This window comes from Mesitornis unicolor, unplaced genomic scaffold (genome assembly GCF_000695765.1).
Source record: "Mesitornis unicolor isolate BGI_N332 unplaced genomic scaffold, ASM69576v1 scaffold10572, whole genome shotgun sequence".
NCBI lineage: Eukaryota > Metazoa > Chordata > Aves > Mesitornithiformes > Mesitornithidae > Mesitornis > Mesitornis unicolor.
In genome coordinates, this window is record NW_010171206.1 from 13,820 (window position 1) to 26,787 (window position 12,968).

Sequence of the window (12,968 nt, forward strand, 5' to 3'; positions counted from 1 at the left end):
AGACCATTTCAAGAGAAAAACTGTTACAGTGCTGTTGCAGAGATTAATGTCACACAAGTGATTGTGTTGCTCACTACACGTCAAGTAGACAAGGCATCCAAGTCCATGAACCTTTTTCCCATTAAATTTCTGGATTTCAGGTATGTAGGGTGCTCACAGAACTGTTTGCTCAGGTAGAAAACATCTCACTCTCTGTTTTTAAGCTGTCTGAAAAATAAAGGTGTTTGAGTGCTCTCTTTCTTACTGTGGCTGAAGATGATGCTCAGCCCATGCACCACTAGTGTCCGTGAGACATCAGAAGGCACTGTAACTTAACAAAAGCCATGCTTCTTACTCTAATGCAGATGCTCATTTTTATGAAACTAAACATGATACATTAATGCAAAGAGCTGTGCTTGCTAGTACTCCCACAGCTGCAAAGCAATATGATGATATAAGGCAACTCCTGGATATTTTTACCAGAAAGGCCAGATGGATGTTGATTTAGGAAAAATAAGAAAACTGAAAAGCTGCTGATTCAGTTTCCTCCAAGCCTGTGAGGTTGTGGCCATGCTCTGCTTCTTCAGTACTTTTTGCAGCTGAAGTGTCCATTCTTGATGGCCTGAGCATTCCTCTGCCGTGTGTCTATCCACAGCCCTGCTGAGCTACCTGCATTAGGGAGTATGAAATCCCACGGTGGTGTTCCTTTGCCAGCAGATCTAATCTAAGTCATTCCCAATTTCTCTTTTCCTGCCACGTTTGTGTGTTCACCTAGCTAGAGGTTAGTCGGCCTCTGGATTTCTCTATTTAATTTGTCCTATTAATATGCCTTTTGAGCTGTCATTATGCCTATCTATGAACCGGATCTTTCTGGGTTTTTAGGTAATTTTTAAAATATCCAGATTCTTCATAGGTCTGCAGCTGTATGTGTAGGTTAGAAGCAGCTGAATCAGAACAACCAAGCAGGCAAAGACACAGAGCTCGACACAGAGCTCAACCCAGATCTGCTGCTGGAGACAGTAACCTGGAGCCGTACCCACATCAGCTGAACTCACCACCAGAGATCCACAGAGGAGACCAAATTAAAAGCATACCCATCTCCAATGAAATCAAACATGAGCACTCGCCAGACTGGGGACACACTCACACACTTGCAGAGTGCACTTTAAGGCCAAAAAGATGCTCATATATGAGAACAAGGAATTTATCTTAACAAATAAAGCCTAATACTGCTTTTATTTTTGTTGTTTGATTCCCAGAAGGGTCAGCTACATGTCTCTCCAGGAAGACTCCACAATGAAAAAAACAACCCAGAGTTGCTTCTTACTGATCATCCTTCTAATTGTAAGTGCGAGAAAACTGAACTGCTTATTGACACCTGCCAAATTTAACCTTGTGGTGATGTTCAAAAAAATAAGGAGTGTTGAGTTACATCTGTAATACTGCACAGGTGGATGAATGAGTTGCCTTTCTGATAAATATCTAAATAAGGTTAATAAAGTTTATAAGTAAGATATCTCATAAATTTTGAACTTGAAACAATTGCTTCTTCGTGAGACAGAACTGCAAGTCTGAAAAGAGTAATGTGTGTGATTATTCATTTCAGTGTTTTACAGGCTACAACATATCAGTCATATGGAAACTTGTGTTTGAAAATTTGCTTAACATTGTGTGAGACTCAGACTGACTTAAGTAATTGTGGATTATCACTGTTTATAGTTACTCTGCTCTTAGGAAAGCTACTGAAATGGAAAATGACTGTATAAAGTTTAGTTATTCAGTTCAAATGCTATTTTCAACTGTTTAATATCAATATTACTGTTATTTCTATATTGGCTGAGTAACTATTGTTCTATGTAGCAAACTCATTTCTACTTTACTAAAAACCTCTCATGTAAGTTGAATATTTTCTCTGGTCTCTACTTGTGAAACCTCAGATTATTAGCAATTATAATAAAACTGGCAGTAAGAGAATGATGAATAGAAGGAAATAAATAGAAAAACAAAAGGAAACAAAAAGCTCTCTCTCTCCAGAAGAGCTACAAAGAGCACCTTACTTCAGTAAAATACTGAATTCATAGTTCAGGATTAGGACCCTCAACCAAAGAAGAGCTGGAGAGCAGGAGAAAGAACAGAGAAGAGTTAACATCTGTGCTAACTTAGTCTCAAAAGTAATTAATCCAGAATTAGATAATGATTTGAGGATTCTTCTGTATGCTTGGCAAAAGTCTTCTGCTTTGAGGTGTATCAAAGCATTCTGATATTTTCTGGTTGTTTTTGTGGCTGTTACTCATAGCCCTGCAAGGGTTGCATGTAGCAATGCACTGACTGGAACATCACCCATGGTCAGAGATCACTCTAACCAAACAGCCCGACAGACACCAGCTTCCTTCTGAGTTTGCATCCCAGCTGCTCTGCATAGCCTGACAGGGGCCTTGGCAAAGAACAGAGATTCCTCCCATCACAAGCCAATGCCAACTCAAGGAACAGTTCCATATTATTTTTCTTCCCCAATCAAGTGACAGGACTGTAAATATTCTGATAACTAAATTTATCAACAGCATTTGTGAGCATCTGTGGTGCTCTGACCCACAGCATGGATTTATAGGTCAACCTTGAACGACTGGACTGATCCTCGCCCTCTTGTCCACAAATCTTTTAAATCTCTAACCCATGATAGAAAGTGTGCAACGTTAGTTCTGTGTTCATTCCTGCAGTACTCCTGGGCCAGGATTTATTTAAGAAATCTTTCTTTAAGCCGTGAGAGCTGCAAACCCTTCCTTTTAGATACCTCTACACCAGAGGGCTCTCAGACAACTGATCTCAGTGGGTAAATTCAGCACAGATTTCCTTACATTTTCACTGTTCTAATCTCTGTATTCCTTTCTTCCCCACTGCAGTATCCATACTGTGATCTGCTTAGACACCTCCTAGATCTATTTATCTTCCAGTAAGGGAGAAGCCACAGTCATGGGAGTAGACTATGAACAAGCTCTGTTCTGTTTATGAAACTTGCTAGAACACTGCTGTTAGATCAAGTATGAAAAATATTTGGAATCGGTCATTTTTCAAAAAATTTCCCCACCTGTTACTGGTAGAAAATATTCATTTTTACATTTCATTTGTGGTCTGTAACAAGCAAAGGGTGTCTTTCTTTCTTTTCCAGAAAGACTGTTCCCACTCTGTTAGTTCATCTAATCACTTCTCCATTCCCAGAGTCATGAGTCTTTGGGATTTTACATGTCAGCCACTGTCTGAGGCTGAGGATGCTACAGTAATGAAATTGATTTGTGATGCAGGGGTGATCTCCCAGTCCTGTTCTCTACCCACCCCTCAAACCATCCTCCAGGTCTTTCTCCTTTGATGGCTTTAATGGCTTACTGTCATCCTCTTGTCTGTGTGACTCCATGCTTTCCCCTCTGGTCTTCAGGCTCTCTCTTTATGCCATTTGTCCCACTGCAGGTTCCAACTTCATCCCTTATATCTCCTTGAATGTTTTGTCCTAGACCCTAGTTACAAGGTGTCCATAGACCACCCCCCTGCCCGTAGTCTCCAGCCTTTAGACGTGTCACCAAAGGTTCTTGGTATCTTCTGACAGAATCCCTCTCTCTTACATATGTCATTATTTATATGGAATAAATAGGATTTTACTCTTCTGTGAACAGGTCCATAATAACTTGCCTTTGCCAAACAAAACTTAGAGCACCAGTTGCTCCAAAACCTATTTTAGAAATACATAACTCCTTATTGTCTTCCTCTTTGATGGCTTCCCTTGCTTTTGGATGCAGAATAACAACGTTATTGTATCACCAGATAGTCCTCTGCAATTCAAAGTTAATTCCATTAGAAATTTTAACTGTTCATTATTTCTTAGTTCACTTTATTCTTGATACAGACTTGTTTTTGGAAATTACTGAGAGCCACAGAATGTGACTGAGAGTTGTTTCCTCAAGTACATGGGCCCCTGTGCACTGGAGCAATTAATTCATCTCTTCAGTGCACGTTTCCCTCCTCAGGAAAGTTGGAGCATCAGCACAGTGTGTCCAGGGGCACCAAACTGCAGAGAATGAGGAGGAGGAAACAAGCTTGAGTCTCTTTCCTGTGTGACCAATAAATTTTGTGGGACATTTTGAAAAGATAGTTCTGTTTTCTACCTGATTTTATCAAGTAAGAATTTTCATCTAGTGCCTACAGATGGTGGGTTGATTTTAGCCTGTAAATGAGGATTGATGGAGCAGTTTTTCTCACATATTCAAATATTGTTGTTCTGAGCGAGCCACAAAGTGCTCAGAAAGGACAAAATGGATGCTGCAGCTGAATACCACCTAGGACCATTAGATCAAGATTGTATTTTAAAATAAATTCATTTTGAGTACAAGTTCATTAAGTCCAAATCTGTCAAACTGTTACCAAGCCTCAGTCACTAAACTATACATAGTCTGGTACATTGTGTCACCTCCTGAACGGCTTGTGAATAATTCCAATTCACAAAACATGGAAAATTAATTATGTGAAAGCCTAACTGTAATTTTTGGTAACTGCACAAACTGGCTTGTTTGGGAACACTGTTGTGGTAGGTTCAATTCTCCAGAAGCCAATTAGTAAAACATTTGCCACTGTGACAAGGGCACTGCTCGTGGTGTACACATTTGGTCTTTTCCTGCCTGGACAATGTCTCTTCCAGCATCTGGTCCAGAGCAGATTCTACCCTTTGGTGAGCCAGAACTGCTGCTGAAAATCTGTCCCAACCTCCTTTGGCATGCTTCATCAGAGCCTTGCTTGCTGTCAGGTACTGCTGGGCACCCACAGGGTCTCAGAGCCTGAGACTATGTCTTCATAAGCTGTTGTTCTGAAGTGCACATTTCTCATTGTAACTGTGGGCTTTTTCAAGGAAAGGAATGTTTCAAGGTTGTAAGGGAGTGGACTTGCCAGTTCTGGAGTTCTTCTCACAGAAGGAAAACTCGGGAAAGCAAGCTGAGAATTGGTGTGAGAATTTGAGACTCAAACTCCTCACAGTTTCCCAAGAGAGAGTAATGCCGTATTCTGTCCTATTAACCTCAGACTCGGGGTGATCAGGACTTCTTGTCTCCATCTTTGCTTTTTAAAAAGTAGGAATGTTGCTATACAGCTGATTGCCCTAAAGAGGCCTCTCACAGGATGATAATCAGACCTGCAAGCAAAAATCCATGAAGTATTCTGCAGCCTTTCTTTAAGCCTGCAGTTTGCATAAGGCTACTCTGGGAGTAAAGATTCCTCACAAATGCTGCAGCAATGGGAAAGAACTATAAGATTCGTGAGTTGCTTTTCATTACAAGTCCCTTGTCTTTATCTGCTGTGGCTGATAATCTCATGCTTGTTTGAACAGTTGCCAAAAATCTGCAATGTAAGCCATATGGGATCTCACTATGAGATCATTTCCATCCTGCTTCAACAGCAATTGAGTATGGGAAAATTTCTACATTCAGTGGTTAAGTAAAACATGGCATGATGAGGTATTTCCCCAAAGAAATTGTCTGCTATTTTCTAGCACATTTGTCATGGATAAGAAATTATTTTTATGTTTACTGAGTACCATGCACTAATGACCTTCCTAAGGCATCACAGTCATTTTCCTCTCTGTTCTCACATTAGCAGCTGTGAAAAGTAATTCAAACATAATTGATGTACGAGAGGACCTTTGCAAGCCGTCTGAATCACACTGAGGTCTCACTCAAAGATGGGATGCATTGAAGAACAGGAGTTTAGTGACCTACAAAGTGGTCACTACACGTAGCAGTTTTAAAATAAATGTACGAAATGAATGCTTGAGCTATGGAAATCAATGACAGTTACAGCATCCAGAATTTGAAATGTATTTCAACTGAAATCTACAATAAATTTTGCAAAATTACTAAATTTAGGAGGAGGTAAAAAACAAAAGCAAAGAAAGCTACAAATACCTTCTTTTTCTAAATGTCATGTAAAGTCAACAGTTAATATACTTCAAGCTCCTTGATGGTGGAAGAAAAATATCTGGGGATGCTTGTTCATCATGTCCAATATTTTGTGGCAGGGAAAAAAAAAAAAAAAGAAGGAATGTTATGCTTGCTTCATCTGGAATCTGTCTTTCAGAAATGGGTACAGTCATGCACAGGTTAGTAGCAGGTGTCTGTCTTACAGAAACAGGGGCATTATTTTTTAATTTTGATATGGTTTAATAATGAAGTCCAATTGCTTTCTCTAGATTCCTTTTTTAATTCCAGGTATAAAGTGAACTTCAGCATTCCCAACAGCCTGTTTTTTCTCTTTGTAATGATAATTCATTTTCTTATAACAGTCATTTGTCACGTGGTGGCTTGGTGGTCGTATGTATGACGTCATTTACTTGGACTTTTAGGAGTGACATCATATGTACGGCTGCTAAACTGCTACATGGGACATCACTTAAACAGTTTTCTTCTGAAGAAATCATACCAATCATTTTCAGGCTATGAACACATTCTGATTATTATATAAGTTGTGAATTATTTATTTCACTTTAATAAAGAGAATTTATAAATGCATGAGGCATTCTTTTATTGTATCAACATCATTTACATTTCCATCTGAAGTAACTGATGGATGGATGGGAAGTGTTTTTAATGTGCAGTAATGAACTCTGAACATTCAAAATTTGATAGGTAGAAACCAGGTGAAAAATATTTAACTGTGTCTTTTTTATGGTAAAAACATGTGTTTTAAACTTACTTCCTAAAATACTTAGTTATAATCATGAAAATGTAGTAGCAAAAGTGATTTATAATGATTAATTCGATGAGAGCACACACACACGTAGAGACTTGTGGGATATTCCCAGCCTCTCCCATTAGAATGCTGCACACTAAGATTCTACCCCCATATAGCCATGCCTAGGCTTCTGCTACCTTTGGTAAGAGGATAGTGACCCAGAGACTCCTTCCTGTCCCATCTGCTCTTCCCTGACCCCTGTGGTAAGGAATGCAAGGAGAATGAAACCATAATATCTGACTTCACAAACTGTACCAAGATTTTTGTCTGACTGAGCCCCAGGAATATAAGGCTGGATTGTCAGCCCACTCAGCTGACTTTGGGGAAGTCAGGCTTTAGGGTCCGAGTCCCACAGTGGTGGTGGACAGGTGATCCTCCTATGCCTGGTAGAAAACACCAGCATGGCAGACAGAGGTGTGACTGCCTAACCTCCAGCAAGCTGCCAAATTTATTTTTCATTCGTCTGCCAAAATGGTCATCTGATTTTAAGGCAGAAGAAAATATTGTTCAAATTTCCATGGCCAGCTTTTCAAATCTAGGCAAACAGAAATGAGTAATTGCAGTCAAAGGGAATGGTACATTTAAAGGGCTCATATCACAGATGAGCAATACGAATAACACACATAAGTATAACTCCTTAATTGGATTTCACACACAAACTATTTGTGTATTACAAAAGCACCTGGAAAGATCTGTGTGTAAGTAACTTTGAAAATCTGAGCCTTTGTGTTTGGTAATAAGAAAAAGAAATAGATAATTTAAGAGTCAGTTGTAATCTAATAGTATTATTCCAGCCTTTATCCAAACTTGCTTTAGATTTGCTGTAGGCCATTAAGTCATTTCCACTGATGAAGTAATTTCCATTTAGCTTTAGGAACACAGCCTCCTCCATATTTTTAATCTTTCTGAGTTAATTCCTGGCCCAAATGTAGGCAACAGAAATGCTGGCAATTTCAAGTGAGCCATGATTGCCTTGTTCAGAAGCAGTAGAATGGGCAGTCCTCCTGGCTACATGGTTGAGCACCTTAAGTAATTTTGAGCACAATCCAAGACATTTATCCTATCCACCACCACAGAAACCCTCTGCCTCCAAGTATTAAAGTATTGGCATTAATCTGTACCCAACAAGAACTGACTTATTCAGGAATTGGATTAGTCCCTTACACACAGCAAGTTATGAAATTGACCCTTAAGAGTAAGGTGTCTTCAGTCTCTGAATGGTCTGTCCTTTTAAAAAATGTGTGAACTGAGGTATTATTCAAAAGAAAAAAAGGAAAAAAAAAAAGCATGGAGCATCTATGAATCACAGAAACCTGTGGTGATACATACACACGAAGGACTAAGGGCATCCGAAGAACCTTATCTGCACTTTCCTACTCTTCTTGCTGGATTTAGGATATCGCTCGGTTGTTTTTTAAATGATCTTCATAGACTCCAGCTACTCCCTTTAATCTTTTCATAAGTGAAGGTTCTGTGTTATGTTTGGCTTTCCTTCTGTATTTCCTATTCTGGCTTTCTAGATACTTAATTTTTCACTTGGATGGCAAGGTGAACTGTTCCAAATGGCTTCACTGTCCAAGTATATCTATATGTGCATACACATAAAATTTATTTGAAGTTGTATCTGCCAAAATAATATCTTTATTCTTATTTGTCCAGTTTTATTTCAAGAAGCTATTTAAGTGCAATGACATAAACTGCCTTCACTGTTCTCCTGTCTTCAGACAATATCTCTATACAATTAAAAAGGAAAATGTTAGTATCAAAAAAGATTAGATTAAATTAGGAAAAAAATAATTTGTTATATGAGTATAAAAATATTAAACTGACATGGTTTGTCACAGAAGTATCAGGATAATGACTTTTTTTTTTACTAAGTCAAACATGCTGTGGTTTTGTTGAGTATTTTACCGTGTTTTAACTGTGCAAATGAAAAATAAGTTAATGTATTAATGAGGTACAGTTGCTTGTGATGTGCAATTAAAAGGCAAAGCAACAATTTAAGAAGTAACCTGTTATTTGAAATTTCAAACCTGTTACGTTTTCAGTTTGAACAACTACATATGGTTGCTTAAATATCTGCATACTAGTATTTGGTGCTAAAAACATGAAGTCTGTGTGTTTATGAGAGTCCTAAATTTTGAAGCAGTTTGTAAATGACTCTGTATGTGTTTGTGATAGTTTTAGCATGGGTTAGTATGGGGAAAAAGTAAAGGGTCATAAAAGTAAAGTGCCACAGCAGCATTGCTTTTGCTGAGGAAGCAGAGGAACTAATCCTTTCCTATCACTTCATGCAGAGAAGTGTCCTGATACAGGATTAAGGCAGAACAGAATTAACTGAAGCTCCACACTTTCATTTCCACCCTGGCTCACACACCTAGGCTGTGCAACAGAGGAGTGGATGGATAGAAAAAAGATAACTGACCTCTCTGTCTGAGATTTTTGCCTTCCAAGGGGCACAGTCCTTCCTTTTGCCCTGCAGGCAACTCAGAGTGGAAGAGGTCAGAAGATGCCAGTTGATCAAAGATGACCTTGTTATTGAGACTCAAATTTAGGTACTTAACTAAGAGCTAAGGCCAGGCAGTGAGACTTAAACTCTCTGCCCTCTGTTTTTATTACCTTAACAGTTGAAGGAGCTCAAAGCAGGCGGCATAAAATATGCAGTAATCAGTTTCGAGTCTATGGCACTGAGGTATTTTGTCTGAACTGTCTGGAGAGAAATCAGCAAAAGCAAGCGGAAATACATGGGTGTAACTTTGGGAAGATGCAAAATTTTGTTGCAGATCACTAAGCTAAATGAAAAAATCTTGAAGACTTTATCAAGTATTTAATGGTCCTCTGTTTTTCCAAGAAAAAGGACTTGGTTAAAATCCTGAGTTTATAGCAAGGTAAACTAGTAAAAATTCAGCATTTACTGATTTATCCCATCCTAATGCTGAACACATGTGCAAATAAGGGGCCTTTGAAGAACGCATAATAGATTTCTGATCCTCACTTTTTTATTTTATCCTTCTGGTGTATTCACTTGTACTAACAGTTTTTCCCTTCTGTACAGAGAATGATTCCAAGTCTTTCTTCTACTGTAAATTATACTGATCCTACATTAGAGCCTGTAGTAACTGAAAATTCAGTCATACGGCAGAAGATAATAGATTCACAGTTCAAATGCTATGAGAGAATGAACAGAGCTCCTCCGTATACAAAAAAAGGTAAAAAAGATTTTTAAAAGATCTGTTTACATACTGCCACGCTTGCTTATATGGCTATTAAGAGACATTTTCTTCTGTATACTAACCTATAGCTTTCCCCAGGGCTCAGTAGTCCAATTTACATTTACTTAGCATCCTCTTAAGTGTAAAGAAAGAAAAAGGCTTGGAATGAGGCCAAGGACTGAACAGCTCTTCCTTCCTCCCCATGCAGATGGTACCTCCGTCATCGACGTTTCTGGCTCAGTGCTTTGCTGCTTGAATAGCTCTTGTTCTTGCTTAGGGAATGGCATTCTCCAGAACATTTCAGCAAGCTCACACAAAGACCTGGTTGCGAATGGTGATCTCTTAAATATAAATGTCATTATGTTTGCTTTGCTCACTGTTTTGTTTTTCTGTCATTCTTGTACTGACTGATAGCTGTCATACTCTGTACCAACACAGATGTTCCAGGTACTCTATGTTCAGCAGTAGCACTAGCAAAAATAGGTTTATAAAGCACTGAGGACACATCTTTGCTGAATACAAGGCACATATTAAGATTAATAAAAAGGAAAATGACAAATAATAGTGGTGCTACAATGGCACCAATGAATGAAGAAGCATTTCTGGTTGGGACAGAGTGTTCTGATCACTGTCTCATAGAAAATATGGAAGAAGTTATGAGGAGGCTAGAGAAAAAGTACTGGCAGCATTGTAGGGATTTATGCAAGTAAAGAACAGAGATACTGAGGACACAGTTTAAGGAGAAAATCATTATTAAAAAAGCCCAAACTTATAAATTGGGTGGAGCTAATGTGGATTTTTTTTGTTATACAAGAACAAAGACATTTTTACAACTCTTTACCACAAAGGTTTTAGTGGACTCTGTAATACTCAAAGATTAATTAGATGTTAAGATACTCAGGTCTTGATGCAGAAATGTTTTGGAATTAATTTTGAGATTCCCATTGCTTCAAGTGAGTTTTCATTCAGCCCAATAATGGGAAAAACCCACAAGTATTTAAACAGGGTTATGGGATAGAAAGCGTTCTGTTTCAGATGTAAATGAGCCTTTAGTTGCTGGGCTTGAGGGTGGAAAAAACTTACTGTCTGCTCAGATTACTCTTTTAGTCTCCAGGTCTATAGATAGTAATTTTTGCATCCATCGATACTTCCACTGGATTCACTTTTCTTCAAACCTGCAGTCACCAGACATAGCACAGCAGTTCCTGCATTCCTTCGACTGGCAGCTAGATTTAAGTGCTGCCATTGAGAACTGTTATGATCATAGCAACATGCTCCTAATTAATTTATGACCCAGAATGAAGGTAATGGGTGACTAAGGAGTGATGCCAACACTACTGAAGTTGTGTTTTCAACTGGATCACAGGATCCTCACCAGCCCTCCAACATTTACACTTCATAACGGGTTGGAAGGGGGCAAAGGTCTAAGTCTCTTGGCTGCAAATTTGAAAGGGAGAATGGGATCAAATGGGAAATTCCCCTGATGCAAAGGACAACTGTAAGGGTGTCTTCTGAGAGGAAAAGCCCAGCACATGAGCTTAAGGGGGAATAAAGGGTGTGCATTTTCAGCACAAACAGTTGTGGAGTTCCCAGGAAGGCCCAGCATGTGGTAGAACTTTAGAGTCAGCCGAGATGTGTCTGACTTCTCACTGACATCTCTGCAGTCCCTGCTGTAGCTCATTTGTAGATTGGCACAAAGGTAGTTGAAATCTTTCCTATACCTGGGTCTCAAAGCTGATGGCAATGAACTGCAGATGACTGCATAGTATCTCATGTTCAAGAGCCAGGGAGATGATATAATACAGGTGTGCTGTGGCAGCATTACAAGTGGCCATGTGTCAACAGAGCCGAAATGAGGACTACATGCACACATGTATCTTGCCCATTTCAAGGTAGAATTGATTACCATACATCCCAAAGAAATAAAAAAATTGCAGAGCTCAGGCACATGGGAACACCTGTCATTTTCTACTGGTCATTTTCTTTGATGTTACAAGATGATTCCTAAAAGTCTTTCAGATACATCTCAAAGCTAGAGAAGAACATAAGAATGTCTGAAAGAAACTGCTGATGCGATGGCTGGTTGATTAAGTGAACAAGTAACATTAGCATATTTAACTTCACAATGGAAAAATATGATAAAATCTTAGCTAATTAAGAAAAAGTGTTCATCAAATATCTTTTTTGCTATACATCTAATCTGGAAAAAACTCATTTGGAAAGCTTTATGCTTTCAGTTTTTAATCCACAACTATTTTGACTTAAAACCAGTTATTGATGTAAATTTGAACAATTCAGACGTATTTTTACAGCTTTGTTGCTTCATTAAGAAGCTTATCTGTGGATAATCTCAAAAGCATCAGAAGCAATTAGCTGCCCATATCTTAGTAACTTTCAGTGGTTATTAGCTGCCCTCCATATTCTTTCAAGAACAACCCACATGGTCATAGCAGCAATTCTGAAACTCCCTTGGGAGCAGAGCAAAAAAGTCAGGATGTATCTTCTCATTGTAATTCCCTTTAACTTGATGGTCACGATGATAAATACATTTTCCACAACACAATCTGATTTTAAATTGAAAATAGCTAAGAAGCATAGGGAGTTTTTAAATTTGTTCCTTGAATAAATCCACAATGGATCAGGAAAACTTGTTACAGCAAGCAGTCTTATAGCACAGTTTCTGTGGACCATAGCATGTGACATCTCTAATGCGAATCAGGAATGAGCCGTGTTCTGCCTCCCAGCATGGCCATAATTTCTGGGGCCAGAAACAGTCCGTACAGGGGACACAGCCTTGACATTGCTACCTTCCCAGCAGGGGCGTGATGAGGTCAGGATCACAGCATGTCTACCCAGACAATCAGTAGGCAGAGTTGTCTGTCACAGATTGGTCTTGCACTTCGCTTCACTGGATCAGTCGTTTCCTGACTGGTGTCTATCATTGAGCAATGCAACAACCTCACAGCAACCTGTCTCTGCAAACGTTACATTTAGCTAGGATGTCCCTGCTGA

General features: G+C 39.0%; 1 protein-coding gene across 1 annotated transcript in view; it reads left to right on the forward strand.

The window, feature by feature from the left end:
• Window positions 1-1,275: 1,275 nt before the first annotated feature.
• Window positions 1,276-12,968, forward strand: part of LOC104537157 (calcitonin receptor-like) — a 33,543-nt gene continuing 21,850 nt past the window's right edge. Inside the window, exons 1-2 of the mRNA XM_010179961.1 lie at window positions 1,276-1,323; window positions 9,800-9,953. Of these exons, the coding sequence (XP_010178263.1) occupies window positions 1,276-1,323; window positions 9,800-9,953 (202 nt within the window). The remainder of the gene's footprint in view (window positions 1,324-9,799; window positions 9,954-12,968) is intronic.